The sequence below is a fragment of the Argopecten irradians genome, chromosome 4, assembly GCF_041381155.1.
Source record: "Argopecten irradians isolate NY chromosome 4, Ai_NY, whole genome shotgun sequence".
Taxonomy (NCBI): Eukaryota; Metazoa; Mollusca; class Bivalvia; order Pectinida; family Pectinidae; genus Argopecten; species Argopecten irradians.
Window position 1 is genome coordinate 48658476 of NC_091137.1, and position 20524 is coordinate 48678999.

Consider the following 20524-nt stretch of genomic DNA (forward strand, 5'->3'; position numbering starts at 1 on the left):
TCTTCACTTCCGATTTAAATGGATATCGGATCGTGAATATGAGAAGTAAATTAAGATGTTATTACAAAGTTACTACACAAGTCATTCCCACAATATGAATGTCAATCACTGTACTTAACTGAGTTACTTGGTTCCTTCATGTTTTCTTTTTGAAAAGTGAATGCATTACACTTCCTAAATTCGGTATGATCAGGGAAACGTTAACTTTCTTTCCGTTTTGATGCGAGAATTCATAACGCATCGGATCAGGAGAACTTAAGTTAAATGTTGATATTCGTAGCTTGAAAAGTTATATAACAGTTGTCAAATAGGTGCAAGTTTAAAATAACAAATCATATTATGTTACTAATTGAATACAGTATTCCATTATCTTTCTGACAACTATTATTACGAATGAATACCATTGCTGGATGCATTTTTTTAATTTGTAACCGTCTTCAAATAATCACGTGATTTAGTAAATATTACCAGAGCACCATTTCATCGTATTTTGATGCAAGTAAACCTTATTGACTTGATCTCCATACTGTATAACATTACTATAGAAATGTGCTATAAAGCGTAGAAATGCACATTTTACTCGCTGTGGATGGCGTAGACATATAACTAGAGGAAACATAACGAGTGATTGTTGGGTTGGGAATTTATTTCAAAATTACAAAAGACACGAGTATTAATTGTAGATGGCGTAGTCGCCTTGCTATTTAACAGCTGTAGATGACGTAGAAATGTAAATATAAGGTAGATATGAAGAAATGAATAGGAGGTATTCAAATCATTTAAGTAACTTAAGCTTCAAAAACGATTTTAAACCCATGCTGGGTCTTTAAAGTGAATCGATTGTTTCAACGTCGCACTATGAAGTCTTTTCTACAATAGAGTTTACATCACCGGAAATGATGATTGCAGGTGTGTGCCACTAAGGTGTGTTACCTTCATGCGCACGTCTGTCTCTGCATATGACAAATATATAATATAGTGAGACAGTAAACACGAATATAACGAATATCTGGGGATCAACGAAATCACCTTGTTATATACCTATTACAGTCACATTATTGGAACACTGACGAGGTCTGGAATAAAAAGAGAATGTACTGCATTATGACTATATGTTTGTTGTAATCGTGTTCATAACTTTAACGTGTTTTACTGAATACATGGATTAAGTTAGAGTGATGATTCTTTGTTGTAATCGTGTTGGTAACATAAACGTGTTTTACTGAATACACAGATTAAGTTAGAGAGATGATTCTTTGTTGTAATCGTGTTCATAACATAAACATGTTTTACTGAATACACAGATTAAGTTAGAGAGATGATTCTTTGTTGTAATCGTGTTCATAACATAAACATGTTTTACTGAATACACAGATTAAGTTAGAGAGATGATTCTTTGTTGTAATCGTGTTCATAACATAAACATGTTTTACTGAATACACGGATTAAGTTAGAGAGATGATTCTTTGTTGTAATCGTGTTCATAACATAAACATGTTTTACTGAATACACGGATTAAGTTAGAGTGATGATTCTTTGTTGTAATCGTGTTCATAACTTTAACATGTTTTACTGAGTACACAGATTAAGTTAGAGAGATGATTCTTTGTTGTAATCGTGTTCATAACTTTAACGTGTTTTACTGACACACAGATTAAGTTAGAGAGATGATTCTTTGTTGTAATCGTGTTCATAACATAAACATGTTTTACTGAGTACACAGATTAAGTTAGAGTGATTATTCTTTGTTGTAATCGTATTCATAACTTTAACATGTTTTACTGAGTACACAGATTAAGTTAGAGAGATGATTCTTTGTTGTAATCGTGTTCATAACTTTAACGTGTTTTACTGAGTACACAGATTAAGTTAGAGAGATGATTCTTTGTTGTAATCGTGTTCATAACATAAACATGTTTACTGAGTACACAGATTAAGTTAGAGAGATGATTCTTTGTTGTAATCGTGTTCATAACATAAACATGTTTACTGAGTACACAGATTAAGTTAGAGAGATGATTCTTTGTTGTAATCGTGTTCATAACATAAACATGTTTTACTGAGTACACAGATTAAGTTAGAGTGATTATTCTTTGTTGTAATCGTATTCATAACTTTAACATGTTTTACTGAGTACACAGATTAAGTTAGAGTGATTATTCTTTGTTGTAATCGTATTCATAACTTTAACATGTTTTACTGAGTACACAGATTAAGTTAGAGTGATGATTCTTTGTTGTAATCGTGTTCATAACATAAACATGTTTACTGAGTACACAGATTAAGTTAGAGAGATGATTCTTTGTTGTAATCGTATTCATAACTTTAACATGTTTTACTGAGTACACAGATTAAGTTAGAGAGATGATTCTTTGTTGTAATCGTGTTCATAACTTTAACATGTTTTACTGAGTACACAGATTAAGTTAGAGTGATGATTCTTTGTTGTAATCGTGTTCATAACATAAACATGTTTTACTGAGTACACAGATTAAGTTAGAGTGATTATTCTTTGTTGTAATCGTATTCATAACTTTAAACATGTTTTACTGAGTACACGGATTAAGTTAGAGTGATGATTCTTTGTTGTAATCGTGTTCATAACTTTAACATGTTTTACTGAGTACACAGATTAAGTTAGAGAGATGATTCTTTGTTGTAATCGTGTTCATAACATAAACATGTTTTACTGAATACACGGATTAAGTTAGAGTGATGATTCTTTGTTGTAATCGTGTTGGTAACATAAACATGTTTTACTGAATACACGGATTAAGTTAGAGTGATGATTCTTTGTTGTAATCGTGTTGGTAACATAAACATGTTTTACTGAATACACGGATTAAGTTAGAGTGATGATTCTTTGTTGTAATCGTGTTCATAACATAAACATGTTTTACTGAATACACGGATTAAGTTAGAGTGATGATTCTTTGTTGTAATCGTGTTCATAACATAAACATGTTTTACTGAGTACACAGATTAAGTTAGAGAGATGATTCTTTGTTGTAATCGTGTTCATAACATAAACATGTTTTACTGAATACACGGATTAAGTTAGAGTGATGATTCTTTGTTGTAATCGTGTTGGTAACATAAACGTGTTTTACTGAATACACAGATTAAGTTAGAGAGATGATTCTTTGTTGTAATAGTGTTCATAACATAAACATGTTTTACTGAGTACACAGATTAAGTTAGAGCGATAATATATAATCTATAAGTATGGACATAACAAAAAAAATATTACTGTAAACTAAATGTAAAATTTATTTATTTTGGTAAAGGATGACATGAGAAGTCGTGAAGTGTTTACATCATGGTTATAATGATAAATGTATGCGATATGAGTGATTCTTACTCAAGTTTGGTCCGGCACCATAAAACTATTCTCAAACAGATTTTTTTACTCAAGTCTATAATTTTACATAGGCTTGAGTAAAAAATCTATTTGAGAATATTTTATGGTGCCGGGCCCTGTTTATTTTCTCAATTCTTCATTTTGCTCAGAGCGAGTTCTAGGGTATTGTTCAGGTTGGTAATCAACGTCGTGATATCATTTCATAGTAAGTCCTTTTATCAAGACCACGTAAGGCCCAAAGAAAATATTTGCCAATTTGGAATGCATTACATTTTTAAATGTTTTCGACATCTGATTTCACCTTCGATCGGGTAGGATGTAAAATGAAAATATTCTGAAAATAATATAAAAATGTCTTTTTTTAAAGAAGTCAGTCTTCCACAAAAAAAGTCTATTTTATTTCTGCTCCTTCTCTCCTGCCGTCGTTTTGTCTGATTTTGGATCCATAAAGTCCTTTCCAGAAAAGTCCGTGTAATTAGTGCATTCCTTGATGGAAATATCTTTCACCTGAAATATGAATAATGTTTTAAAACATTAGATGATAATCTTAAATTAACATTATATCAGATACACGTATATCAGGCGCTGATCTTTAAGACTTTGTAATTAATGGGGAAATATAAATCTCAATTATGATTTATAAATCGAATGGTGATATTGGAAAGATTTACCTTGTTAAGGAGTGTATAATTTGGCTTGAGATGTCAGAAATATTTACCTTACTAAGGGGTGTATAGTTTGGATGGTGATGCTTGTATATCGGGTCATTTGATTTCTTGTTGTAAGAATGAAGCAATGCCCAGCGTCTCTTCGGACTGGTGTTTGGAGCACTGGTGTGGATCAGGTTGGCGTGGAAGAAGAGTGCATCACCTTCAAAGAGAAAAATCCCTATCTAAACAATCACAAAGTTTAGGGTAAAGTCCTCTCAAAGCTATGCTTGCCAAGAAAAGACAGAAGGGTTGGAAACATTAGCGTCTGTTTATTTTACTTCAATGGAATTAAATTATAAATACTATATATCATTACAGTATTTCGTATTTAATATCGTGTAACCTTTATTCGGCGGGGTTTTTATTTTCGCGATTTCGCGAGACATTGCTATGAACGCATACACTTGATTTGCGAAAAATAATGAGATATGGTTCATAGGTTCATTCATATATACCCTGAAAACCAGTAATCCCAACAGTCTAGACAAATTAGAGCAAGGCAATCCGCCTCTTTATTACGACATATCATTACACATATAACTAGAAATTGTAAACAATTCCTTCATTAGTGATTTAGACCATAATATCTGCATACCGCTTCACAGGCAATATATCTTCAGGTAAATTTGACCTGAAAAATATTGACCTAAAATCCACCTAAAAATGAGACCAATTCCACATGAAGAAAACTGTCATGTGGATTTCATGTAAATTTTACCTGAAAATGTTAACCTGAAATTAATTTGAATTTACATGAAGACATTATTCCTGTGTACCGTTGCCTACAAATAGAGCAGCTAAATACTGATTTTTCTCTGATTGGTCTACCACAGAGTATACTATTGTACAGTTCTGTTATTATCTGGTAGTATCCTTATTGTACAACATGTAATGAATCCAGCGATATTGAGGTGTTGAGACTTTGTCATCTTTAATGGCGCAAACGTAAGGTATGCCGCGAATAGAATGAAATATATTTAGTTGATTTGCTATCTATAGACAAGGATAGAGGAGGGGTCAAGGTCGTTGCTGTCGTGTTATATTGATATGGTAAATGATCACTAATGGTAATAAGAATCGGATTTGTCGCCCGTTTCGAAGACTTTTAGGGAGCGCTTATATGTAGGGATGTAATATACAAAAAAAAATATTTTTTTCTGATCAATCGGAGTTGAAATAAGTTCTATTATTGACCACCGCTATATCCTATTTCTGTACATTCAGTCTGTATAAATATGGCCCAACCAATGACACCACTGTTGAATCTAAACAAACCAGGATTTAGTTCAACATGCTCCAGCAGACACTTTTCTTTGATTGCATTAAGTCTTTCCATGTCCGCCATTGTCTGTCCAGCTTGAGGCTTGTGTTCAATCCTACCGCATTTATGTGAACCTTTCAGTATCTGTATGTAACACAACGTTAAACATATTCACTGTATTACTTCCTATGTTTACATTTCAAAACAGATTTTCCATCACAAAGCTTTTAATCAGAATGAATTGTTATTTGACACTATACGCATTGTCGGAACAGCCTCGAAACTTACTGAATAATGTAATAACTTTTGTCTAGACTTTTTTGAAAACTATGTTACATTGTAACTTCTGGAGCGTAACAAAATAGAGTTCTGCAATGACGACATCTTTTTTGCCGATGTCAACGAAATACTTCAAACATCTACATGTTCAAATTAAACAAAATTTAAAAAAAAAACCGAATCGGAGCCTCCAATCTTTTCATTTTAATGTATCCGTTCAAGTCAGTATTTTGTGGGAGAAAATTGCATCGTTTCGCTAAAAAGTATGACGTTACGCTCACAAAGACATAACGTAACAATCAATATCAACAAGTAAGGGGAGATAACTTTGTAATATGCAAAGATGGTGTAATTACCTGAAGGCATCCATTCTCCTTCTCACACTTATCAATCGCGATAAAAACCGTGATCATTTCCTCCGGAAACAAACATCCATTCTGGTACCAATATCTAAAAATAGAAAAGAAATGTGTATGAGTGTAAGAAATCCCCTGGCATTCCTCTACGGACAGAAGCTAACGAATTAGGTAGATATTTAGCTCTTACTCTTATCATCAACTGACAACGTAATCGTTACTAATAGTTTAGTATAGTTTCCGTTACGCACGTACTGAACGTGCCACTTGCTGGTTTCAAATACTTTTTAAGTGGAACCACTTTGCCCCGGAGCCCATTCAGGTTTACACATTGAAAGTAAACCTAGCGAATTATTTTCAAATACTGTATTTTTTATTACTAATGTTGACGTAACACAAGATAGACAGACAATTGTTTTGTTTTTAAAAATTGCAATGTAAAATTACATGACCTGTCCAGAAGGTTTCATGTGGTATATCTTCGAATTTCTATTCTCCATTTCAACGCCTCTGACAATGTATGGCAAAATTGGGGAAAGTTCCGCCATTATGGCTGTACTAAATCATACACTACCCCTACTTCTAAGTTAAAAAAAACACTAGCCATGTCGACCTCTAGTTATTTACTAAGAATCCGTATCTTTATCGACTTCTAAACAAGTAAATCATAACTTCGTTGACCTCTGAGTAAGAAAACACTAGCTTCGCGATGTCTACACCTTATCTTTAAAAAAACCGTTGTGTGTGGTTTTTAATGCTGTATGTGTAATTCTATGTTTAGATCTGGGTTTTGCATAGTGTCTATTTTAAAAAAAAGGTTGTGCCAATAATGAAAATAACTTAAAATTACTTTTGGTTAATAACAAATGTATTGGTTGGTTAGAGTTTATGACATTATCAGTGTACCCCCTCACTACCCCACATCACACAAAACTAAATTCTTCTAATCCCGAACACATACTAATTAAGTTATAGCATGATTTGCCGCTAGAATTTACCTCTTTAGAATTTGAAGACTCTTACCCATAGTCCTGGTGCCACAGGTGACAGCCACCATCAAAGGCGTCCTTCCGGATAAATTTTGCGTGATAGTGATACGCCTCACCACCGCCCATTAACTGTTAGAAATCGATCACCAAAGGATTTAGGATGAATGCAATCTCAATTATTGGATATTTATATTTGTATAATATTAAAGCATATTTTTCCGTACAGTCTATTTTACAGTTTATGTATTTCAACCGCATTAATGCTTAATGCTTCCATGTTATTTTCACCGAATTAATTAATATATTGTACACTACGTCAAAGGTATACACTATACTTAAGTAATAGCAATTTCAAGACATATAATACATTAATTGGATTTATGAATTTGTTAAAACATATCGTTCCAATTATTTATTGTTAAATCATAATTCAATCATGGTGACTTACCTGCTCGCAGGTGTTTACAACTTTCTCACATCTGGCAACCATTCCTGTTACGTCATCTCCAGGATGGCACCAAATAACCATCTTAGCTTTGGTACCAAGGCCGTCAGGAACCTACACCAACATCGCCATTTTAATTACCACTACAATCACCATTTTAATTATCATCAAAATCAACATTTTAATTTTCATCAAAATCGCCATTTTAAATACCATCAAAATCATCATTTTAAATAAATCAAAATCACCATTGAAAATATCATCGAAAATACCATTTTAATTATCGAAATCGACATTTTAAATTTCATCAAAATCACCATTTTAAATATCATCAAAATCAGCATTTTAATTATCATCAAAATCGCCATTTTAAATACCGTCAAAATCACCATTTTAAATATCATCAAAATCACCATTTTAAATATTATCAAAATCACCATTTTGATTATCATTAAAATCACCATTTTAGATATCATCAAAATCGCCATTTTAGTTATCATCAAAATCGCCATTTTAAATACACATGTGTATTATCAAATTCACCATTTTAACTATCATCAAATCGCCATTTTAAATATCATCAAAATCGCCATTTAAAATATCAACAAAATCGCCATTTCAAATAATGAGCGTTCATTTCATTTGAGATTTTATGAAACAAGAAGGTTTCATTTTGCTGGCTATTGTCTACAATAATACACAGAGAGGTTAATCTGACCAATCAAAAATGAAAGTACAAAAACCATATGTATACTATACAATGATAAAATATTCTACTTACTCCGTATCCATATTTGTCAATCAAATCTGGGTTTTCCAGAACTTTCAAAATATTGGCAATCTCTTCTTTATCAAGGAATTGCCTGGAATAGTTACATGATATGTGTAATCATAACATGATTGTAAATGTTTCGTTATAAGTAAATGCATTGTATTCATAAGTATAATATTTGTATGTAAACATGTTTCAGCTAATCTAATCCCTTCTTTTTGATCACATCTATTTTAATAATCAGTAGGGATCTTATATACATTTGTATATGGTAACCTCAGATCTCAGCGTCTTCAAAGCAACAGAACAAAACTGATAATAAACTTTCTGTTTACAGCTATACTGTTGCAACATGCTTATTGTTGTCCATGATACATATCAACATGATTAACATTTAAATCCGTTAGTAAAACAATTCTGAAAAACTGTATTGATGCAAAAGAGTGTTATAACAACTTATCGACCTTGATAATAAATCCGAACGTAAGTGTTCCATTATTAGTGCTTGGACAGTATAAACTATTTCATTACCAAACGTAATTGAAGGCTTTCGAAACACGTAATATGATTTAGTAGTACGTTATCATTACATCAGTGTCATTATATATGTGGCACGAAGTATTTTGTAATATTAAATAACTTACTTATACACCATATATCCGTTGTCATCATAGTCTTTTTGCATAGCCTCTGTCACAGTGATGTTGTCTTTGTCAAACTGATAGTCTGTGGATGGAATGAAAATCGATGTCATTACATTTTTTAACAACTGGTTATTTTTCCTTTTAACACAGCTTGTACTCAATCCACCTAGAGTTGTGATTTTGGATAGTTTCATCAATAGTCTCTAAAGAATCTCCTTATTAAAAGTCTATAGTGGAATGCATTTAAGAATTTAAGAAAAAATAACTTAGTTTTATATTGTTTCTTTACTTTTGCAATGATTTATTATGGATAATTTATATAAGAAGTTTCATTAAAGATTGATGAAACTTGTGTGGAGTTATATCTACATAAACATAGTTGCTTAAACTGTATAACATGAATTATTCATTGTACATGTGTCAAAACTTTCGTTATATTTCAGTGCATGGGTAAATAACATATCGTACAGCAAGACTCTTTATTTTAATATCATTTCGGTATTAACAACTTTCAATATCTCCCGGAAGTGCATGTAGCATAGATTATATAAATATACAATTTCTTGTTGTTTTGATGTGGATTGTCGCTTCTTTTACGACAAACAATGATTATTAAGATTAATAGGGCTGCTTATTCAAGATTTGTACTATACTTACGACCGGACGCCATTCTGAGAGGCGCGTTGAATCTAAATAGAAAAAAAAGTAAAAAAGGAAGTAGAATGTAAAAACAAATATAAGTATGAATACTAATTAAGATGATTATTAATTACACTTCAGATTCCTCAAAAGAGCAAGATTGTATAAGCGTGTGTTATGAAAAAGTAAACAAACGACATTCATCATCCAATCCAGGTCAAATGTTAGAGCACACAGCAGTATCAAGCACATGTACCGTTACAAGCAGCGAATATATAGAGGACTGTTGCTAGAATGAAATTTAATTTGAGTATATACATACGCACTGACAATATCAGTTAAACCATTACGGAGGCGTCTACCGTCATATTTGTTAGTTCTAAGGGTATTAGTTTCTCAGTTCTACATGTATTTTCAATAAAGAACAAAATATAAATATGTACATCAGTTGGCACAGATAATAGACACCGTATCGCTGAGACATACGAGCGAGGTTTGTGTGTGTGTCGAAGCACTATAAGCGCTCGCAGGCCCATACACTCCATTGCAAAACAACTTCCACCAACCATACATCGATTATTGTTACAAATTTGATTGTAAAGATTCAATACGCAAACGTTGAATTACTTACCTGCTCAGCAGTGGGAGGCGTTAACGTTGTGTCTGTTCAAGGTAATATATACTGATATATAGGGGGATTATAGATAACAAGTATTTACTCTATCGTTAGATATGGAATGTTGACTTGACGAGACTAATAAACCATTACACCACATCACGTACACCACAGAGGGGGCAAACTCAATGAAAACTGATGTTGCCATACATTTTTTGTAGCTCTTTTTGGTGGATGGACTGTTGAATATATATAACATGTGATGTGGATTGGTTTTTTTTCAGAAAATGCGAGATTTGAAAAATTATTAAAAACATCTGGATAGATGTCTATTTACAACATAAAACAGAGACTGTTTTATAATAAATATCCAGATTTTTGAATATTTTTTCAAATCACGTATTTTCTGAAAAATATCACATGACTGTTATATATATTCAACAGTCCATCCACCAAATACAAAAAAAATGTATGACAACATCTATTTTCATTGGGTTGGCCCCTGTGGTACACCGCAAAACCCATCAGCCTTAACTAGCAATGGACGAGTATAAACTGTAGTCTCTATTCCGGCCAAAGACAGAAGCAGTTGGCACACAGTTTTTACTGACCGCAGATGTCTGTTTTTCCTCTGGGTATTACTGTTTTATTACTGTATACAATTATGAGCGATCAAAACAGCACCTGCATCAACGTGTCGATGGTTAAATGGAAGACTTTAAAACACTTCGTAAGCTTGGAATTTCATCACAAGATGATCTCTCAGTAATAAATGAAATTGAAACAGTTAGGAAGTCGATGTCCACTGCAAAATGAGTCGTAAAGCAATCTCTTATACAAGCTATGATGGATGTGCACCTACGTATACACTTGTATACAATGTCATATCAGTCCATTTTGAACACATAAAGTATTTTGTTAACAAAGAAGCTCCACCACTGACAGAGCATAAACGCTTCTCATCATTTTAACAATAATTGGTGTTTAATCGTATCAATATATATATTTAACTAACACAAAAAATAATATATAATAATATAAAGTAACCAATTTTGCTTTTGGTGCATGCGTAATCAGCATTTCATTCCATATACGCCATAGTGCTGTTATTTTTTGTCGGGATGCAATTAATCTTTTTTTTTAAATATTTTTATCTTGAAGAAAATCATAAGTTCAAACTTTTCAATGATGGTAATGGTGTAAAGTAAGTAACTTTTGTAACTGAAAAAAAATACCAATTCGTCTGCTCCAGTTTTTGAGAGAGAACAAATGCCATTTGATAGAAAACGATTGTCACCGTGTCCATCATGTAATATGGTCAATCGACATACTTCCTCTCTGCATGTGCCTGGTGTATTATATGAAATTGATGTAATCAACAAATAAACATAACAAAAGCATCCCAAAGGAGTCTATTCGACCAGGATTGATATCCACCATAAAAAACATATTTCATTATTATTAATTTTTTTTAAATTTTAACCTATGTATGTGGTTTTAAATATGCATCGCTGTTAATTTTTCTTCGGTTTCTACTTTCATTATCGAATTATATCTTGGTGGTCGACCTTAATAATTCTACTAACACTGCCCGCGTCATCAAATTTCATGACAGATATCAGACACTGATTCTGGACAGGGAGTAATCATTTTCGGCCTTTTGCTGAAATCCGGTGCTTATTTGAGATATGTTATATAACAATGAGACTTCAATTATATAATATCTTAAAGATGCTCCACCGCTGACAAAAGGTACTTTTTCTCCATCAAAACAGCACCAGACGATTTAATAATTTTCTTTAGTTACAAAAGTTATTTACTTTACACCATTACCACCATTGAAAAGTTTGAGCTTCTAATTTAACTTCAAGATAAAAATATTAAAAATAATTATTTGCATCCCGAAAAAATTCCGTAGCACTATGTCCTATATGGCATGAAATACTGATTGCGCTTGCACCAAAAGCAAAATAAAAAATTTTATACTATTTTTGTGTTAATTAGACATAAATATACACGATTAAAACCCAATTATTATTAATTAAATGCCAAACCAATTAAGGATGTATTCTTCTTAGGTTTCAGTCCCGTTGAAGTCTCGTTTCAACATAGATCAAAGAAGTTATGAGATTTTCAAATATAATTTATCAGTATCTGTAGCAAGTTGCCAGATGCAAATTTTGTCAAAAAATTACATTTCTATTTTTAGTAGATTTTTTTATACGGGGATTTTAAGAAATGGCCCATTTGGCGGCCATTTTGAAATTGTGTCTTTTTTCGCTTCAAATAGAGCAACAGTAGTTTTACCATTTTTTACTGAAATTGTTTTTACTTAAATCATCACTGCGCCAGTATTTTTAGCTGTATTTAGCTATTTTTTGCTGTAAATCGTTACTAGATTCGTAGTAATTAAAATATTGAGCATTAATATGTTAAACGATACACTTTTGTGACTTTATTTTTATATTTAATGGTAATTTGGGAACTTTTATTTTTTACTCTAAAATACTGAAAAATAACAGAAATTCAAATGGGGCAAAAAAGTAAGCACACGGACCCCCAATTTTTTCTTCCTGATTTAGAAAGAACAACTGTTTCCCTATTGATATGCAAAATAATAGCAAAAGTTTAATACCAAAACTTTTTCTATAAAGGGTTAAATTTGGCAAAAATGGCTGAAAATGGTGCATTTTGTAGCACAAAATTAAGGGGTAGGGGTAGCATATATTGTTATTCTGAGAAAAATATTAGTCTAATTGATCAAAACTGGTATATTTTTAAAGAAGACTACTAGAAAATGAATTCTACAAACATTCATACATATCAAACACCTCATTAGGAAATTATGGCTTTAATCTCTATCTTATATGGTCAAAACGGCAAAATTCCCATAAAATCCAATATTTTGTCAACTAGGTGTCTTTGAGTGACAAAAGCTCAAAAACAAGCACACGGACATATGTTTTTTCTTCCATTTTCTTTTATGGTATGAACTCCTTTTTCCAAAATTCTATATGAGAGAAAAAGTTTGATACAAGAAATTTTTGACTTCTCAGAGGAGTACATCCTTAAATGATATGTATCGTTTATGCTCTGTCAGCAGGGAGCATCTTTAAATATTATAACAGACATCTTATTTATCATTTAGTTTTAGATTTATTCAAATCAATAAATAAAATGAGATGTTTGATATATGTATATATATACGATATGTCTTATACAAATCTAGGTTATTTCTTTTAATTTCCTTTTAAGATATATCATAATTAACATTAATTTTTGCATTTAAAATCTTTGATATATTACATAAAGTATAATAATCTGTATATATTAGTAAAATTATGACCAGTAGTCCACAGATAGATAGATGGACGTACGGACCTAGCTATACCGTATAAAAGGCAAAAACAGACTGTGTATCAACCGGTAGTCACCCTTTCAGAAACAGAATATCAAAACAAGGACCCAATGGGCTCGAATCGCTCACCCCTATCTGGTAATCATGCTGTATACTTAAAGATGCTCCACCGCCGACATAGCATAAATGATATTCATCATTTGAACAACAATTGGTGTTTAATCGTATATATATATGCCTAATTAACACAAAAAAAAATAACATAAACTAATTTATTTCACATTTGGTGCATGCGCAAACATTACTTCATTCTGTATAAGATATAGTGCCACGGAATTTTTTCGGGATGCAATTAATTATTTTTCATATTTTTAACTTGAAGTAGAATTAGAAGCTCAAACTTTTCAATGGTGGTAATGGTGTAAAGTAAGTAACTTTTGTAACTGAAGAAAAATACTAAATCGTCTGCTCCTGTTTTTAATAGTGAAAAAATACTATTTGTCAGCGGTGGAGCATCTCTAAAACAGAATTTCTATGTATGACCCAGATAATATCAGGTCTCTAGGCCTCAAGAAATTGTTTAAAGATTTTAGCTAATTTGGCCCCTATGACCTTGAATAATTGTCAACGTCATTCATTTAAACAAACTAAGTAGCAAATTATCCCAGCATGCCACAGGCCTATTATATCTAGTCTCTAAGGCTTTGAGCCATGTGACCTTGAATGAAGGTCAATGCCATATGCATTCATTTGAACAAACTTGGTAGCGCTTCATCCTAGTATGTCACAGGCCCATTATCAGGTCTAATTGCCTCTTCGTTACTGACAAGAAGTCCTTTAAATATTTTAGCCTATTTGACCCCTGTGACCTAGACTGAAGGTCAAAGTCATTTATTTTTGTAAAGTTGTTACAATCGCATATCGCAATTACATATCAGGTCTCTAGGCATATTGCAATTGCAATTGGCTATCAACAAGGAGTCCTTTAAATATTTATGCTTATTTCACCCCAGTGATCTTGAATGAAAATTAAGACCTGATTTTGGGCCTGTCATAGCATGCTGAGATAAAGGACTATAAAGTTTGTTTAAATGAATAATCCTGACCTTCATTCTAGGTATAGGGGTCAAATATGAAAACATCTTTATAAATAACTTTTTGCCAATAATCTAAAGACATAAAATGTTGGGCTTGTAGTATGCTGGGATGAAAGTCTACCGGTATATATGAATGACCCTGAAAGTCATTCAAGGTCGTACAATGTAGGTGTTTAAATACTTTAAAATCTTTAAATAAATTCTCGTTTATGATTGAAGAAGCATAGAGACCTGGACATGTAGCATGCTGAGAGCTAGATCACATTTGTTGAATGACCGTGACCTTCATTCAAGGTCACAGGGATAAAATTTGTTTATTTCATGTGCGACTTGATAAAGCCGGGCAGACTAGCATGAACATCTTTAGCAATCTATTTTGTCAATACAGTTGGAATCACTTCCTTACCAAATGTTATTAAAGAAAAACATACAATTTACCATATATAACTACCATTGGTCAGATAATAACTATGAGTATAGTCTAATCTACTTGTTTGTCTAATCTGGCATTCTGACCTATCAGAGTTGCTTCCCCTTTTGTTTCACTTGCCATTATGGTCAGTACTGAAACACAGTGAAACAATATAGGGGAAGTAACTCTCATCAATCAGAATGGATGTCAGTGAAAAGCAGGCTTGATGTTTTAAATCTATGAGTGTATTTGAATCAGCTAATTGATAATTGGTACAATATGGCCTCTCTCACTTAGCTGATCATAGTGTATATATGGCATCCTCAATACTCCAGGGGTTCCTATCACTTATGATCACTATGCCCCTGGACTTTATATCTCATAGTTAAACTGGAGGTAACAGAACTGAACAGGTAACTGTACACTATGGTTGACTGTGGCTTTGACATTGGACATTGTTCTCGAGCTCTCTGTAGTCTTAAAGGAAATCTTTGCAGGCTTGTGATTGGTTCAAATGCTGTCCCCTGATCTGAGCTGCCTGCAGTTTTACTATGAGATAGTCCAGGGGTGAAGAGATGGCAAGCGATCAAAACCCCTGGAGTATCGAGGATGGGTGTATGGTTCAGCTGGAAAATCAGTTACAACTTATAGCTAGCTTAATTAGCTTGATGCTGGTGATGCACTTGACAGGATTATGTCAGTCTTCCAACACTTTTCTTCATGTAGCTAATAATTATATTATTATTTGGTATTGAAACTTGCATTTGGATATCATTTAAATTAAGTTTTAATTGCCATATCGACAAATAATAAAGAAGTAATTTTGATTATCAATGATATGAAATTCATGATCAGTTTTAGCTTTTTATCAAAACTTGTGCAAGGTGGGGTTAATTTTCATAGATTCCTGAAGAAAAAAATTATAGGTCAAAATTTTAAACCAGTTACTGTATGCCATATTTAACTTCATAAATTGTCAAGAAAAACAGGTTTTTAGAGATGCAGTTAAAATAGTCTACGACTTTAAGTAGACTGATGCCCAAGACTAGTAATTTTCAACCGGACTAGTGCCAATTGTAATGAACTAGTCCGATCGGACTAGTGGCTCCCCACTTGAATAAAATTAGTAAATAGTAAATACTATTTTTACAAGAGTGGTGGTCTATTGCAGTAATATTTTCAACACGTTTTGAGTGCATTCTGTGTGCGATATTTCTGTCGGGATGCATCATTGTGTGAGAATTTGTGTTCAAAAATCGTAAACTGATCATGACTGTGGTGCTTAAGCAAAACAGCTGTATATTAATTTGGACTAGTGATTAAATAGTCATCCTAGAAAAACTTTGGGTTTACTAGGTAGTCTAAATAACTAGCATCGAAACAATTAACGTTTCAAAAAAAGAAGTATGGAACTAGAGGTCACAGAATTTGCGGCTGTCTGGCTGATTGTTAGAGTGTTTTTGTTTTCTAAGTAGAAGATTTAAGCTTATGTTATTATGTCATATTTTTATTAGCATATATATATGTATAGTAAAATATGCACAAACAATTTAAATGCGAATTAACTTGTAAAAGCAAACAAAATAAATGTTCTAGATAAATACATGTGTACATATATATGTATACCAGTATATAATGTGTACATATATATGTATACCAGTATATAATGAACAGCACCGCCAGTGTCTTATTATGATTTTTTTTAAGATGTCTCACACATAAACATTCATTATAGTTCTTATTTTCTGTCTACACAGCGGACATGTTCGGCGGGCTACATTTCTTGCCCTTGCAATCTGGTTACCACAGTCCACACATAGACACATGTGTCTGCATGGAAGGATGAGCACTGACTTGTTCTGATCTTGACAAACTACACACTTTTGACGTTCTCGTTCTTTCTCTATTTCATGTTCAAAGTCATCTTGTCTGTCGTAGCTTGGTGTCGTGGACCTTCTAAGGTTGTATCGTGCATTTGTTGTTGGTGGAAGTTGGATATCAATATCATTACTTAATGTTGTGCTTGTTCCATCACTATCATCAGAATCATCTGTCACTTCAAATTCGATGTCCTCCTCTTCATCATCATCATCGTCAGACAAACTTTCATTATCTATCTCGCTGTCTACTTCACTTACATTAACATCATCGTCTGAGAATTCAAAATTCCCTTCATCAGCCATTTCCTCCCATTCCCTGCTTGGCTGTCCAAAATAGTTGAGAATAGGAAACGTCATGTCTCGATTGGATAACTGATTTAAAACACTGATTACAACTATATACAGTAAAAGAAGCGTAATGAGACCTAGATAAGTTTCCTTAGGTATATTTGGTAGATAATAAACCAAGAAGAAATAAGTCTGATCGGTTAAGAAGCGCACACTCTCAGCAAATCCAAACATGGCATTGTCGATTAGTTGCCATGATAAAGAAAGCAAATAGTTCATGGCATGAAATGCATAGTTAACAACACCTGACGTGATTTCCCAAACAAGTGCAACAGCTCCTGATGAAGTCTTGAAAACGCCAGTAGTAATATCCGAGATGTACACATACCAACTGTAGGAATTCAGTTTTATATTTATACAGGCACTATATAAGGCACTTAAGACACTCTTTAATCCACTCAACACAGCGTAAGTCAGAAGCTCAATCGCACGGAACACTATATCCAGCATACTTGCAATGAATCTTGAAAACTTCCATATTAGCATGAAGATCCCATAAAGAAAGTTACAGCATTCGTTTAGAAAATCTACACCCGATGAAATGACGTTGTATAAAACGGTGAGAAGAACGGACACACATTGGTGCACGACTTTCAGTGTCTGTACACAATAGTATAAAACTGCTGTGACCATTTCATAATTGACGCGTATCACGGTACGCATGATACCATACAAATACTCGGCCCCCTGCAGCACATACGCCATCGCGATACGTAAACCTTCTTCACCCATCTCGCTTTAGTAGCAGGCATAAAATGGATACACTAGTTATCACTATGCTAACGGGATGACAAGGTGCAAATTGGGTGGATGTAACCCATTGTTTATGGACGAATAAAGGCCTCACAACTTCCTAGACACAAGATTGAAACGTAGCGTAGTCCAAGTTCCAGTATGTTTTAGAAAGTGGTTATTATAAAATACAGAATGTCCTTGAAACTGTCGGAACGCATATGTAGATTTTATTAAACATTTTTCAATAAACAAGCAATATAGAATTATTTATGATGTGACAGTAGAATATTAAATAAGGTAATACAATAACGACATAATATCGACCGCCAATTTTATTCATTTCTTTTAATTCCACGGGATTCGTTTCGCTTCTGTCGACTATATATTGTAGACCGAAAACGAAAGCGGAAGTAGAAATGTGCACTGCATATATGCGAGTTAAGTTCGACTACCGACGGTGGCGGATGTCTCGTTATTCTATTTTCTTTTTTTCATTTTTTTTCTTTCTATTTTTTTATATTTTTTTTTATTTGATAATTGTTATTTTTATTACTCACACAATATTTGTTACAATGTTTTCTTTTCGCTATATTTACTAAATTCTAAGAGTGACTTCTAGTGTAAATTTGGTGTTCATGCATATTAATTTTCATTTCATTTGTTGACTCTGAAGTTGATTAAATATCTACATTGTACATCAAACAGACAGTACCACATGTATATACATACAACCTCACCTTATTTTTTCAGCTTGAAATTTAAGTTTTTATTTCTTATTTACAACTTAAAACATTCACTGTCAGAATATTCATTTCTCTTGTTGCAGTAGCGCAGCGATTGTGATGAGATATAACATTATAAGTATTTAGTACAGTACCAATAAGGTACATTTTTATGTATATTATTGTGTGACGAATTCCAGCCTTGAAAACTGAATCACATGTACGTACATAATGTACAAAGTCCTTTGTATGAAAAAAAAATCTATAAAAAATACAACTTTACATAATCCATAGTACTATGCGTACATCAACCTCATAAAAAGAACTTCAGAGAAAAGAAGTTTTAATTGTTGATTAAAGTAGATAATGCGTCATCATCGTGCGATTTGCGACTTTTGGTGCAGGCGTTTTATCGCACGATGATGCAACTTTGTGCCCATTCAATGAATCATATACTGTAATTAGCAAACTACTTTTCACTGAATAAGATCGGTTATGTATCAGATGTTAAGTTGTGTATTCAGAAACATATAATTCATTAATGGATTTTGAAAACGGTCACATTTAGGACGAAACGGGATATAAAAATGCTAAATGATATATCGATTTGATATTAAAAAAACAATTTCACAGAAAAATATAAGTATGGATTACTTCAACAAATAATAGTTGTTCATAAATCAATCAAAATACACATACAAGTATATTTTTCCCTATAAGATTAATAGTCGACAAAACTGATTTATCAAATATAGTAATTTGCAAATTCATCTTACTCAGCATGCTATTTTATATTTCTTATGCGCTTTTTTTTCGTCTGATAGAAATGTAATGTATATGTCATGTCATGTTTATGTTGATGTCCCATGTATTTGTAAATGTGTTATATGCAAAAAATGGGAATTTTTTTTTTTTAATTAAAGAAATGAACTCGCTAAGCGATGAAAAAAAGATTTTTAAACTTTAAAATGTTTTTGTCGTTTATAACTAATAGTATGATGCAAAGAAAATAATGATATTCTGTCGTTTCGTATTAGCTAGGGTTTCGTCCCATCACTCAAAAGATAAATGAAATGCTTTGAGCTGCGTCCCTTGCCACCGTCTCAGTATTTAATTACCCTTTAGATATTTAGGTGAATACAAATTCAACAGTTCTGCAAATTTAGCCGGGAGTAGCCGATCTTAGTAAGGCTAGATTAGACGATTAGACCGATTGAATTACTTTGCATTGCAATATTTATAGATAAAAAGTGGAGATGACAGTTTAATGGCTAATTTCATCTTTAATTATTTATAGTAAAACAGTACACATACATATGTGCAAGATAAAATGAGATTATTGCAATGTTAATAACATTCCGAAGTTTAAATACTTTTAAATGAATCAATTTGCCCCAAAAAATGGCAAGCAAACTATTTGCCGATTCGAATGTGTGTTTAGTATATAATTTATTATAATACTTTCGTTGCATAATGATAAGGAGATAATTTAGAATATGTTGCATTACAATGTACAAATTGCAACACGATTCAAGATTCTGTTTCTACCATTACCATGTCTCAGTTGACATGTATCTCAATCGCCTTTTCTGCGACGTCGATCATGCATCTTCGGTTGTAAACGTTCAAAACATCAGTTTTTTATATATATATTTTTATTGCGAAGCAGTATCAAATAAAAATTTATAGTGAAAATCGGTATTGTTGTCTCTCCGTTTCTGGGTATTTTTATAGTATTTATGCATTTGTTATATTTCGTACTTTTAACTGTACTTTGGCATAATCACTTGAGAAAAATAAATATTAAATGTGTCCTATAATTGATATAAATGTAGAATAAATAATACGCTATCCCCCAACAACAGCGACGGTAGTACAGTGACATTTCCTTTTAAAATAT

General features: G+C 32.5%; 2 protein-coding genes across 2 annotated transcripts; both read right to left on the reverse strand.

The window, feature by feature from the left end:
• Positions 1-3257: 3257 nt before the first annotated feature.
• On the reverse strand, positions 3258-10212 carry LOC138321892 (L-proline trans-4-hydroxylase-like). Its single transcript, XM_069265902.1, has 10 exons — positions 10088-10212; positions 9475-9506; positions 8818-8899; positions 8183-8264; positions 7405-7515; positions 6991-7085; positions 5968-6061; positions 5347-5476; positions 4080-4231; positions 3258-3868 (listed from the first exon to the last, which is right to left on the reverse strand). The coding sequence occupies exons 2-10, from the start codon at positions 9485-9487 to the stop codon at positions 3758-3760; spliced, it is 870 nt and encodes a 289-aa protein (XP_069122003.1). The 5' UTR covers positions 9488-9506; positions 10088-10212; the 3' UTR covers positions 3258-3757.
• Positions 10213-13232: 3020 nt separating this feature from the next.
• Positions 13233-18827, reverse strand: LOC138321893 (E3 ubiquitin-protein ligase RNF26-like). Its single transcript, XM_069265903.1, has one exon. It carries the CDS (start codon positions 17897-17899, stop codon positions 16652-16654), a length of 1248 nt encoding a protein of 415 aa, XP_069122004.1. The 5' UTR covers positions 17900-18827; the 3' UTR covers positions 13233-16651.
• Positions 18828-20524: the final 1697 nt, after the last annotated feature.

Coding starts and splice junctions, on each gene's coding strand:
- LOC138321893 (XM_069265903.1), bottom strand. CDS start 17,899: ATGGGTGAAGAAGGTTTACGTATCGCGATGGCGTATGTGCTGCAGGGG.
- LOC138321892 (XM_069265902.1), bottom strand. Junction 6,062..6,990: donor CTGTGGCACCAGGACTATGG/GTAAGAGTCTTC, acceptor TTCTATTTTTAG/ATATTGGTACCAGAATGGAT. Junction 3,869..4,079: donor ACTATACACCCCTTAGTAAG/GTAAATATTTCT, acceptor TTCATATTTCAG/GTGAAAGATATTTCCATCAA.